The sequence below is a fragment of the Haliotis rubra genome, unplaced genomic scaffold (genome assembly GCF_003918875.1).
Source record: "Haliotis rubra isolate DU_JTF1 unplaced genomic scaffold, ASM391887v1 Scf85, whole genome shotgun sequence".
In the NCBI taxonomy this organism is placed as follows: Eukaryota; Metazoa; Mollusca; class Gastropoda; order Lepetellida; family Haliotidae; genus Haliotis; species Haliotis rubra.
This window is the reverse complement of record NW_025767579.1, coordinates 2,283,955-2,295,737: the sequence shown is the minus strand read 5'-3', so window position 1 is coordinate 2,295,737 and position 11,783 is coordinate 2,283,955. Positions and strand designations below refer to the sequence as shown.

General features: G+C 38.1%; 1 protein-coding gene and 1 long non-coding RNA gene across 2 annotated transcripts; both read right to left on the bottom strand.

The window, feature by feature from the left end:
* On the bottom strand, positions 1-3,618 carry LOC124262702 (prefoldin subunit 5-like). The gene is made up of 5 exons (XM_046697228.1): positions 3,508-3,618; positions 2,614-2,748; positions 2,006-2,080; positions 1,525-1,654; positions 1-601 (listed from the first exon to the last, which is right to left on the bottom strand). The coding sequence occupies exons 1-5, from the start codon at positions 3,589-3,591 to the stop codon at positions 522-524; spliced, it is 504 nt and encodes a 167-aa protein (XP_046553184.1). The 5' UTR covers positions 3,592-3,618; the 3' UTR covers positions 1-521.
* Positions 3,619-8,525: 4,907 nt separating this feature from the next.
* LOC124262693 lies at positions 8,526-10,634 on the bottom strand. Its single transcript, XR_006894669.1, has 3 exons — positions 10,440-10,634; positions 8,930-9,031; positions 8,526-8,623 (listed from the first exon to the last, which is right to left on the bottom strand). It is a non-coding gene; the product is annotated as an uncharacterized LOC124262693 (long non-coding RNA).
* Positions 10,635-11,783: the final 1,149 nt, after the last annotated feature.

The window sequence follows — 11,783 nt, the reverse complement described above, 5'->3', positions numbered from 1 at the left end:
GAGGAATTAATTTAGTTTATTCATAGTCATACATGTATGTTACACAACATTTCCTATTTTTGTCTCCAAAATGTTTTCAAATAGTAACCAGTTGAGTTGACTGATCAACCATTACATCAACAAACCAATGCTCTTCTCTCTTTTCAAACATTTTCCCAATATGGAATAAATAATATTCTACACATATTCTGGCTATGCCATATTCTAAACATATTCTAGATTGACCAGAACAAGTAAATTTCCAATTGATATACCTGAGGTACACAGTTGTACCAGTAGTTGATGACACTCGGCAACCAAACCCTGAACATGTTCATGAGAACATGCGAGTCACAACAGGCTCCTGCACTAAAACAGGATGAAGAGAGCAATGTCTGTGAGGGAGAATGCTTTTGAAACAACCACAAGTTAATCCTGTCGGTGAGCAGTGGTCCGATGTCACATGTTAATGATGTCATTGTCAATGGTGTGGATGTCATGAGACATGGAGCTTGGGTGTATGCCTGCAAGCATATACCAGTCTATGCCTTGGGTGCATTGCCTGCCTGTTGCTGTGCTGCTATCTGAGCCTGGACCTTCAGCTGGATCACTTCCAACACAGCTGCAACAAACCAACACAAGTACAGGTAAACACTTTTCAGGGTGTTACTGAGTATTTGACCCCCAGGAAACAGCAACGAAGGTGCAATAATACAATGTAGTCACGAAATTTCAGAGATTATAGATGGAATTTTTTAGGGCACAACCTTGTTCACTCAAGGTCAGGGTGAAGACTGTACCTTTCTTTTACAGCCTACATGAAAGGCTAGAGGATCTGCATGAACTGGCTGAACATAGTAATTATTCACGTTTTTAACCCAGTATAATGTAATGTATCTCATGGGGTTTCGCTCGGTCAGATACCATAGAAAGGACACTCGTTTCGTATAATTAGTATGTAATGAGATCTCGTGTAGTATTCTCTATGTATCTCATGGTAGTATTCTCTATGTATCTCATGGGGTTTCGCTCGGTCAGATACCATAGAAAGGACACTCGTTTCGTATAATTAGTATGTAATGAGACCTCGTGTAGTATTCTCTATGTATCTCATGGGGTTGTAAATCAATATCTTGTTTCATTGGCCATGCATTGGAAAACAGTGTTGTTTCATTGTTTCCTAGTGACACTCAGTTGGACCACATTTGGAAGACACTAAGATAACACTGATTCTTTTTTGGATTTTTGGGGCCAATTTGGACAAATAGTGGAGGGGAAATGGTAGACACCAAAATCTGGAAGGTTGCTGTTTCAAACAACATAAAAGACATAGCTTCTGTTTGAAGGCTAAAACATTTTTGAAGGTGGTAATGAGAATTCTTTTCAGATGTTAGTTTTAAGTAGAGAGGTGTCTTATGTTCCGTTTGTCTCCAACTGAGAATGTTGAATTGCAAAATAACTCAAGATCAGCATGTACTTGAGTAAATGTCAACACAGTAAATGCCTATGAAGAGCATAATGATAACTAACAGACTAAATCCTCACCTTGTTTCATTCTATACTTTTCCTGCATAATGGGCTGGATTTTTTCAATTTGTTTTGTTAAGAACTCTACTTTCCTCTTGAAATAATCCTCTCTGAAATAATCCTTGCCCTGTAGATGTATTTTCACAGTCTGAAACTGAGAGTTTTACAGCAATATACTACATGGCAGTTGATGGGCTTAAGATGTTCTCCGTTTTTCACAGCAGTAACCACTAGTTCCTTCACTTTCAGTAAATAGTTACTTACTGTCTAGTGTGAGCTTTGTAACCGATTCTCCACCAACAGTTCAATTCATTAGGGAGATAGAATTTTATGCACCTTCGAACAGAATTTCATCAAAGATGGTTACAACCTTATTATCAGGACAACAGGATTCAAACCAACAATGAAAAGATTCTGTTACAAATTTTGACTAATAGACAATCTGTCTCCCAACGCACACACGCTGCAGAAGTTATCCATTCCTGAAGGGCATACCTACCATTTCTACGTAGTAGCCAGTCCCAATATCCACCAGGACATTCTGTACATCACTCAGCTCCCCAGGCACATACATCTAGCATAGGATCAAGGAGAATACTGAATCCTTCAACATGCTGAATCTAACAAACAGGCTATCTACTTCAAAAGCTTTTTTTTTAAGTTATGCATAAATGAAATATCATTATGGAAACTTGTGTATACCAAAGATTTACAAAAAATACTGAAATTCTTGCTCTGGTCTTTGAATGACATTTGGTCTTAATTGTAGAAGTGATACAAGTAAGGAAGAGAGATTTATGGATGTCAATTTTTTTATTATCAAGTAGTTGACATCCATAAAACTGTCTTCCTTTAATTCTTGCTCTGTTTTCACACAAAAGGATGGAAATGCAGTGAGCAGTGTGCTCACTACTTCTTCCTTTTAACATGTAAGCACAAATTTGGGGACTGATTTGTTGGGGACTGATTTGGAATTCCATTTAAAACCTGAAGACTGCTGGTACAGTTCATCACTCATTGTTTGAATGGAATTCAAGAATTTGTTTTCCACAACGACATAAGTTTCGTTACGGTTCACCACATCAGCAACATGTGTAATAAGGATACAGAACTTGTGAGAGGCACTAAGATGTCTTTGTTGAGGTTGTCGGGTGTGGCCTTGTTCAGACATTCCTGAGACTCGACAAATTTCCCCTGAGCCAGCTTCAGCTGATTCATAGAATTGGTAAAAAACTCTACCTCCTGGAACACAAGTTAAAAATTGATTACATTTCACAGTGTGTGGGATGAAAACCATTCCAGCTTCAATCATATCAATGGAAACAGATCAATGGATATTTATTGATTTAAAAAAGTGCAAAAGAGAAAAGAGAATAATGCACCTCAGCAGTACCCGTCATGCACTGTTCTAAATCAAGGCATTCGGAGTGTAATATTAGCAGTCCACCACCCTTTGATGATGTTGATGGCGCACATGATCAGTGTCAATAAAATTCAATAACCAAAGTTTCTGGACATCCATAATTTCTACAAATTCCATATTTGTACAAACATGATGAATGATCATTCTGTTTTTCTAAGTAAACTTATTGTGCTAAAAGTCTGCTAGACAGAGAGGCCACTCTGGGAACACACCCTAAAAATCCCGTTTCTCGGTTGCTATGACAAACCTTGGGCCTGCAATTTGCAAAGAAATTTGGACGCTTGCGTTACTTTCTGAATATTAATTACATATTAGTTGAGTTCACATCAAACCGAACTTTACACTGAAGTTCTTATCTATGTACCACTACCAACAACAACAAACAAACTGCTCGTTATGTCTGCGGCAACAGCTAAAACACTCGACATCTAGTCACACACTAACAAACTAGACTAACATAGTAACAAACACGCATATCTAATTTCGTGACAGAGCCAACTGATGACAATTTTGCTCCTCGCACAACGTCAAGATGAATATGATTCAAATAGATTGTTTGGATTTAGATTATGCCAAACCTGATCTAACTGTTGTGACAGCTGATTTAATTGTTGTACAGGAAGAGTCGTAAGATCGACAGTTTGTCCTGATTTGGCAGCCATGCTTCCTTGCTGGTAGGGAAATTTGTTCTAAGGGAGGTAACTCTTGCGATTGCAGTTTGTTACATACCACTTTCAACTCTCAGTTTCTATAATATGCGAGTACACGACGCCAAAATCCATCGTCGCTATTGAATTGCAATTTATGATACGATGTCATTTACTGAATACCTGCATGAATAACATCTTGAAATGTGTCTTTGCCGGCCTGTATCCACATTTTCCGGAAATAAAGTCGTGGGCAAACGAGAGCATACCGAGGTGGTGTTTTTATGTAATTGTAAATTGTATTAACTGTTGTGAAAATTTAATCATCAGCCATAGCTGCAAGAGTTTATTAAATATAATCTATGGCCGGGTAATCTTGAGTGACAATATATGTCAATAGTGTGCGGAAAAATGAGTAAAAGGCTTAAATATTGTAATTATTATTATTCATTTTAATACCATCAGCAGTTGGAAGTAAAAAGTCTGTAGAAGTACACTTCATGTATTTGAAATAAACATTAAAACCAATTGCTTTTCTAATGGCATTTGAATAAAGCTTGTATTTTATTGGTGAAATGTCAAAGCCATATTCTCTTGATGAAGCTTCTCTCTTGAAAAAATCACAACTTCTCTTGATTAACTGCCAAATATAAATGATGCCTGCTTTTTTCATTCTGCATCAATAATACTTTTTCTGTTTATGCAAACAGTTTTATTATTCCATATTATTTTATTAAATATATCTACCTCTTTGTAAAAATACATTTTCCATAGATTTAAAATATCCTCATAGAATAATTGAATTATTAACTTTAACCTTAAAATGCAAAAATTACACTTTATTAAAAATTCAAGTCGGCCAACAGAGTCAATAGAGCTCTAATTCGGTATGTTGAAAAGCTGCCCTTTTCAAGTATTTAATCAACCACGATGATTTTAGGGCATTATTAAAGATATAGAAACCTATTGCCTTAATACCCCCGTTTTCATAGCTTTGTGATAAACGATTACTTGATATCTTCTCTGTTTACTTTTCCATATAAAGGTAAACAATTCTGTATTTATTGACTTTACAATGTGCTTGGGTAAAGAGATACAGCTTGCTTGGTGAATGAGTCCAGATAAATCTGATGATTTATTAATTAACATACTTCCATACATTGTTAATTTTCTTGCATTCCATACACCAAAGCGTTGCTTGAATGTTTCTACTAACATTTCAATATTGTCATGAAAACAAACTGGATCATTAAGGTCTAACATTATGCCAAGATCTTTGTACCGCGATGTTTTCCTAATACCAAATGCTGGGAAAAAATCATCCTGTTTTAGAGACATTACAACTGGTCTTAAACCAGTAAATTTAGTTTGGTGAATATAGAATTCAAGTGTTTTTCTGACTGAATCCTTGGGTTCAGACAAGTTGAAAACGTCAAGGAGTTGTGTCGCTTGGGATTTTCGTCACCATTTAGCAAACACGGTAGGTTATAACTGACATGTACCAGTGAATGAAATAAGGCCCATCCGACCGCCCGAGACGGGTTAGATTTCAGACGGACGGTCTAGATTTACAGCTAACCGGCACGATGCTCTGGTAAAAAAAATAGATGTTATATACATTTGAGTCATATCTTGGTGTCTGGTCTGGTTAAATCCATTTGGAACTGGTAACATTTTGAAGGTACCAGACCTGATGTCTGGCTGGGGTTTTGGCTTATTTCATACACCGCATATACCACCTGAAGCGGTGTAGATGTCAGTTGCTTAACAACAAGAGTTGTCTCCCATTAACTATGTTCCGTTTGAGCAGTAACAGGGACCTCCGTTCTCTGGAATCAGTTATACTATGTACCTGCTGCTGATAATGGCGAACATTTTTCAGATAATCATGAAAAACTATTGGATAAAGCTGCAGCAGGAAAAAACCCGGGTTTAATCAAACCCAGGCAGTCTCCCTTCTTCTACTTTCACAAAACAGTAATGAATGCTATTCAACCTAAACCTCCCCACTCTTCTAGCAGTTTAACGTTCTTACAACACACTTTCAAATTAAAGCACACTATATCCCCGACGATGTCTCAAGTCCCAATGCACTCAGATGCCGCTATAACACGCAACATTCTGCAAGACATTACCCACGTACTATATGACACAGCAAATAACTGGTTTGTTATATAGATAATTGTGTAGCGGTAACGGCCCGGTTGGGAAGGCTTTCAAATCAACAGTATATATTACCGCAGCCAGTTTGCCGTGATCCGGTCTGAAAGACCCACATAATGACGAAACTGCATAAACACAATTACACTTAATTTGTTGCTCAGTACAGTCGGGTGCACACAGGGTAACGTTCTAATATCCTTTCAAAAGTCGAAGACATGAAAGCAGTGGGATTATTTCTAGAAGGAAGATTGACCTCCCGAGTCAAATACTCTTTGTCATTCTATAGTCTTGTCAGGGCTTTATGTATTTGTGAAAGCATTTCATAGAATTGGAATAGACAATACAGGGTGGAGTCAATGGTAAATCATAACATTAGTTCAGTTATTGTATGTAATTCATAAAAACTGATTTGGTAAGGCAATTTAGTGTATCATCATCATCATCATCATCAAACCGTATCACACAGTCTTGGGGTGGGGGGTGCACACTTCAGTGTCATTTAATACACTTTCGGGACAAAGGGGACCCCTGCACGCACGCACTGCACACACACACACACGTACACACACACACACACACACACACACACACGAGTCTATGAGGACACCTATTTTCAGGCTATTATTCATAGACTTTATCTCCTGCTATTATTCATAGGCCTTATTTCACCCTATTATTCACAAACTGTATTTCACCCTATTATTCATAGACTTTATCTCCTGCTATTATTCATAGGCCTTATTTCACCCTATTATTCACAAACTTTATTTCAGGCTATTATTCATAGACTTTTTCTCCTGCTATTATTCATAGGCCTTATTTCAGGCTATTATTCATAGACTTTATCTCCTGCTATTATTCATAGGCCTTATTTCACCCTATTATTCATAGACTTTATCTCCTGCTATTATTCATAGGCCTTATTTCAGGCTATTATTCATAGAAGGGGCGGTGGGGTAGCCTAGTGGGTAAGGCGTTCGCTCGTCATGCCGAAGACCCGGGTTCGATTCCCCACATGGGTACAATATGTTAAGCCCATTTCTGGTGTCCCCCGCCGTGATATTGCTGGAATATTGCTAAAAGCGGCGTAAAACCAAACTCACTCACTCACTCACTATTATTCATAGACTTTATCTCCTGCTTTTATTCATAGACTTTATCTCCTGCTATTATTCTTTATAGACTTTATCTCCTGCTATTATTCATAGACTTTATCTCCTGCTATTATACATAGGCCTTATTTCAGGCTATTATTCATAGACTTTATCTCCTGCTATTATTTATAGACTTTATCTCCTGCTTTTATTTATAGACTTTATCACCTGCTATTATTCATAGACTTTATCTCCTGCTATTATTCATAGACTTTATCTCCTGCTATTATTCTTTATAGACTTTATCTCCTGCTATTATTCATAGGCCATATTTCAGGCTATTATTCATAGGTTTATTTCATACTATTATTTCATTGCGTTTACCTTTTCTCACATTGTATGCACTTTGAGCATGCGCCTTGTGGATGGATATGGACAACGTTTTATAATACTCATTATTATTATTATCTCGAGAACAGTTCAACAACGTTCACGCGCAAACGGCATCGCTGCAAGAAACCGAGCCCGATGGCCAATTCTGAAGCCAGAACATCGAAGCTAAGGTCAGAACATCGACGCTAACGTCTCCACTGGATCAGACAACGAGATGAGGGTCTTCGGCGTGAGAGCGCGCTACCCACCGCCCCAGTGGAGCGCGTGAAGAGTTCTCTTTACCAATAAGTCACGTTTTCTTCTTCACCGAGCTGGCAGCGGTACACGTGTCATTGCGGCGCACAGGTGAACGTGAACAGGGGTCGTTGTGGAAGGTTGGTGTGTTATGAACGTATGATCTGGGGTGGGATAACCCAGGTAGCATGCCATCATCGGCCCGACATCGGCCCGACGTCGTGTGCAATATCGGCCCGACGTCGGCAAACTTCATCGGGCCGATGAAGTTTTGCTCATCGTATAGACGTCGGCCCAACGTTGGCAAACTTCAATGGCCCTGTATCGGCCCTGCATCGGCCCTACGTCGGCTCAACGTCGGCATACTTTATTGGCACTGCATCGGCCCAACGTCGTCATTTTATAGGCACTGCAATATTAAACTAACGGGCAAAGAAACGATACCAAGTCGAAAAAACTGACATTACAAAACGACAAACCACCATTGTGTAAAAGGAAAGTGAATTTTGATAACAGGTGTATGGGCAACATGCATGTGCATACACATGCCCATACACCTGTTATTAAAATTCACTTTCCTTTTACACAATGGTGGTTTGTCGTTTTGTAATATCAGTGATTTCGACTTATCATCGTTTTCTTTTTACCCGTTAGTTTAGTTGCTCACTTCACTTCTCAACCGTGAATACATATTTGATAGCACGTACCACAATTCATAAATGAATACTATCTTAAATGTGTATCAAAACATATATATAAATGTGAAGAAACATCCCCTAAACATATCATGTTTTTAAAACAATTTATTCATATGAATTTGTATGGTTCCAGAAACAGTGTGTTCTATGAACGTTTGGTTATAAAATTCAGTAACCACCAAAAAGGCTTCTGAAAACCTTTATCCATGAGAATGTTTATGGTTCAGGAAACGTTGTAATAACATTTTCTGTCAAGATATGGATTTAACTTTTCAGTAAAACACTAACCGTTACAATAAGGTTACATGTCTATAGAAAATAGACATTGTTACTCTTAACAAGAACATAAAAAACAGAACGGCAGACATGTAATCAACACTCTTTATTAATTTCTTTCAGAAAACGCGTACACTTTTCGAGATTATTTCAGAAGCTTCTTCTTTGGTTTCGACTTTATCCATTTTTCTGAAATAACGAAAACAAATGTATAGTATGTGTATTAAGTCAAATCAAGAGACAATAATCAGTTAATGAAGTCTTCCAGCACATATGTATATGCAAGTGTTTGATGGACACCAGTACACAATGGAAAATAATGGAAATCCTTGAATATATATATATAATATTATCAAATCACACTGCATAGCAACCACTACCCCACCACTCTTGTTGGTCAGAGGCTGAGTTCAGGTACAAATCCAATTTTTGCAATAAAAAGCCAAAACGTCACCAACAAGTATATAGACAGTGATATTTAACAGATGCACTTACGTTTACTGATTCACAGCTCCTGGATTATTTGATTTAATCCTCAACAAATCCATCACTTCTGTTTGCATCTGCCGGAATTCTTGTGTCTCATATTCGCCCTTGCTGCAACAAAAATAACAATGTTCCACATTATAACAAGTTACAACTTGAACTAGATTCCCCAAGCATATATAAATCTAGTTAGTCCGATGCTGAAATATATTGTGTAATAATTATAGCCTAAAGTTTTTGGGGGTCAACGTGTGTAGATTTAACACCAACGTGTATAAAGTTGGGGTGGAAATAACTCTGCCCCTTTACAACAGACATGGATTACTGGACAGCGCTTCTATACATTCTAACCTGGAATACAAACTTGAATTAATATATTAAATAGCTATTGTAACTAGCTACATGATTCACGTCTTACACGCGGGACAGTTACTGCTGCAGTATGATTTCGTTGCAAGCACTGTAACCAGATTCGTTCAGTTTTCGATCACTATATTTTTTTTTTCTCATTGGCAAAATGTTTCGGTGAACCAAGTAAACCATAATAAATTTATTTGGTCTACATATCCTGAACAAAGACTAAGTAAATTTGAATAATTAATACTGTATCATGAAAAATTCATGGTGATCGAAAACCGAATGAACATTGCCGAGGACCGGTCATCGCCAACGCCCCGTTATAGCGCGGGAAACATATTTATTTCTGGCTCTCGTTTAGAAGAGAAATATAAATGTCCGAAAATGTTAAACTGATTCGTTTGGGGAAAATTGAAGAATACACAATGTAAACACTTTACTTTGATAATATAGACCTAGCATTTTACTGAAAATAACGTGGGAATGTTAGACAAGCAAAACCACAACAACCATGCGGATGATCAACATTTAGTTTAGTCAGTGTTACAGTAACTTACCAAGTATGCTTCGGTCATTTCTGACTGAACATTCATTTTAAATAACGGGATACTTAGACTATGACAGTAACTAATAGCCTACAGTCAGGTGGACCAGAAAGTATTTGATTCCCCATTTTCGTGTTATAAGTTTGATGCAACTTTTCCCACCGACTGAAGTGAGCGAACTGTTCATAGCTTAGAAATTTGATAGTAAGGTGTAATGTTAAATTAAAAAATATTTATTTCAGAAATAACATGGAACAAAATTAATGTCGATAAGTGTCACTGGCTTGTGAGCTGTGCATACGCTTACTAGATCGAAAACCGAACGTAATAGCGACAAATGTCCGCCTGACATGAACTCTGGTTAAGAACATACTGCATGCCATTGATTGCTGAATAAAATTTTGTATCCAACATAAAATTAATATGGTGCAAACTCCCTTAGGTCTCCTTCACAACAACATACATAATACTTTCTGTTGGAAGCCTAACAACACCGAATCTAACAGATCGTGTACGGCTGCTCAAAACATCGCGATTTCTGAGTAGCACGATCGAGTGAATATCAAAATGTACATAAACATAACAACAACCGTGTAGTGACTGTAAAGTTAACTTACCGCAACCGAGGTCAGATCGATGATACTGTTCCATTTGTTGCTGCACAATGACATTGTTGTACCGTCCTCAATAAACTTCAACTAAGATGGCGGGTGCGAAAATATGACGTGACGGTGTGACGTCATTCCGACGTCCTTTCCCGCGGTAACATTTCTTTCTTCATGAACAACTTTTAATAATTAAATGAATAATTAATGCTTTTAAATAATTGAGAGAATTGTTTTAAGATTGTGACTGTGTTTTGACGAAAATATTTTTGTTAAATCAGTTTGAAACTTTATGAACATGTTTTTGAAAATGTTATGTGTTATCTGGGTTACATTGGCCCGCTGTCGGCCCAGCGCTGTTCAACGATGCCGATTTTAGCCGACGGTGCCGACTATCAGCCGACGTCGGGCCGATGATGGCATGCTACCTGGGAAACATGTAGGGAATCGAACCCGGGTCTTCGGCGTGACGAGCGAACGCTTTAACCACTAGGCCACCCCACCGCCCCTGTCTGGGGTGAAATGGAACGACGTCCACTGTATCATCAAAATCCTCCAAGAACGCTACAGGAACGCCGCCAAATCCTTCCTCGGATATGGAATGATCTTCCCGGGGACCTTCATCAACGTTTACTGGCATCAATGAGGTGAAGATGCCAGACCTGCATCAATGCACAAGGTGGACACACCAATTACTGACCTTGTGAACTCGCTCCTAGACCCCGTGTTGTGTTGTGGCTCATTCACATATGCCAGGCGCGCTGTTCTGTTGGACTTGTTGATCGTTACCACACCTTGAAACATTTGTCTTTCCATATAATAACATTTCATTCGCGGCAGTAAATGTTCAACACTGTGTGTTGTTTGTTTGTCATAATAGCTTCAAGTTTACCTTCGAGCGTATAATGACGCTATTTCACTCGGATAAAAATGCTTAACACCGGAACTATACTTATATTATGGTTCCCAGAGCATAACCGTATAGTAAGAAGATGGATAATACATTTCTCTTCTTAACGTCTGATAGCAAGTTTAGATCATCACTTCACCAGTGAAAATTGCGCTACTAAACCACTTGAATTGAAATAAAATTCGCGGAATGACTAAGTCTTTATCCCTTCCCTGCTAGTGTCTACAAAAGAAAGTATACACCAACGTTCGACTCGAAACAAACAAGAAATCATATGCTTTTGCTAGGGGTATCATTTCTGTGGAGATTTTTTTACTTTTTCACTCTAGTAACAATTTGGATAACGTTTATATCCAGTTTTCAAGTGTCATTTGCCCGGCAGTTTAGACTGTGGAGTCGAAACTCTCAACACACCTATGACGTCATTGTATTGTGTGACGACCCAT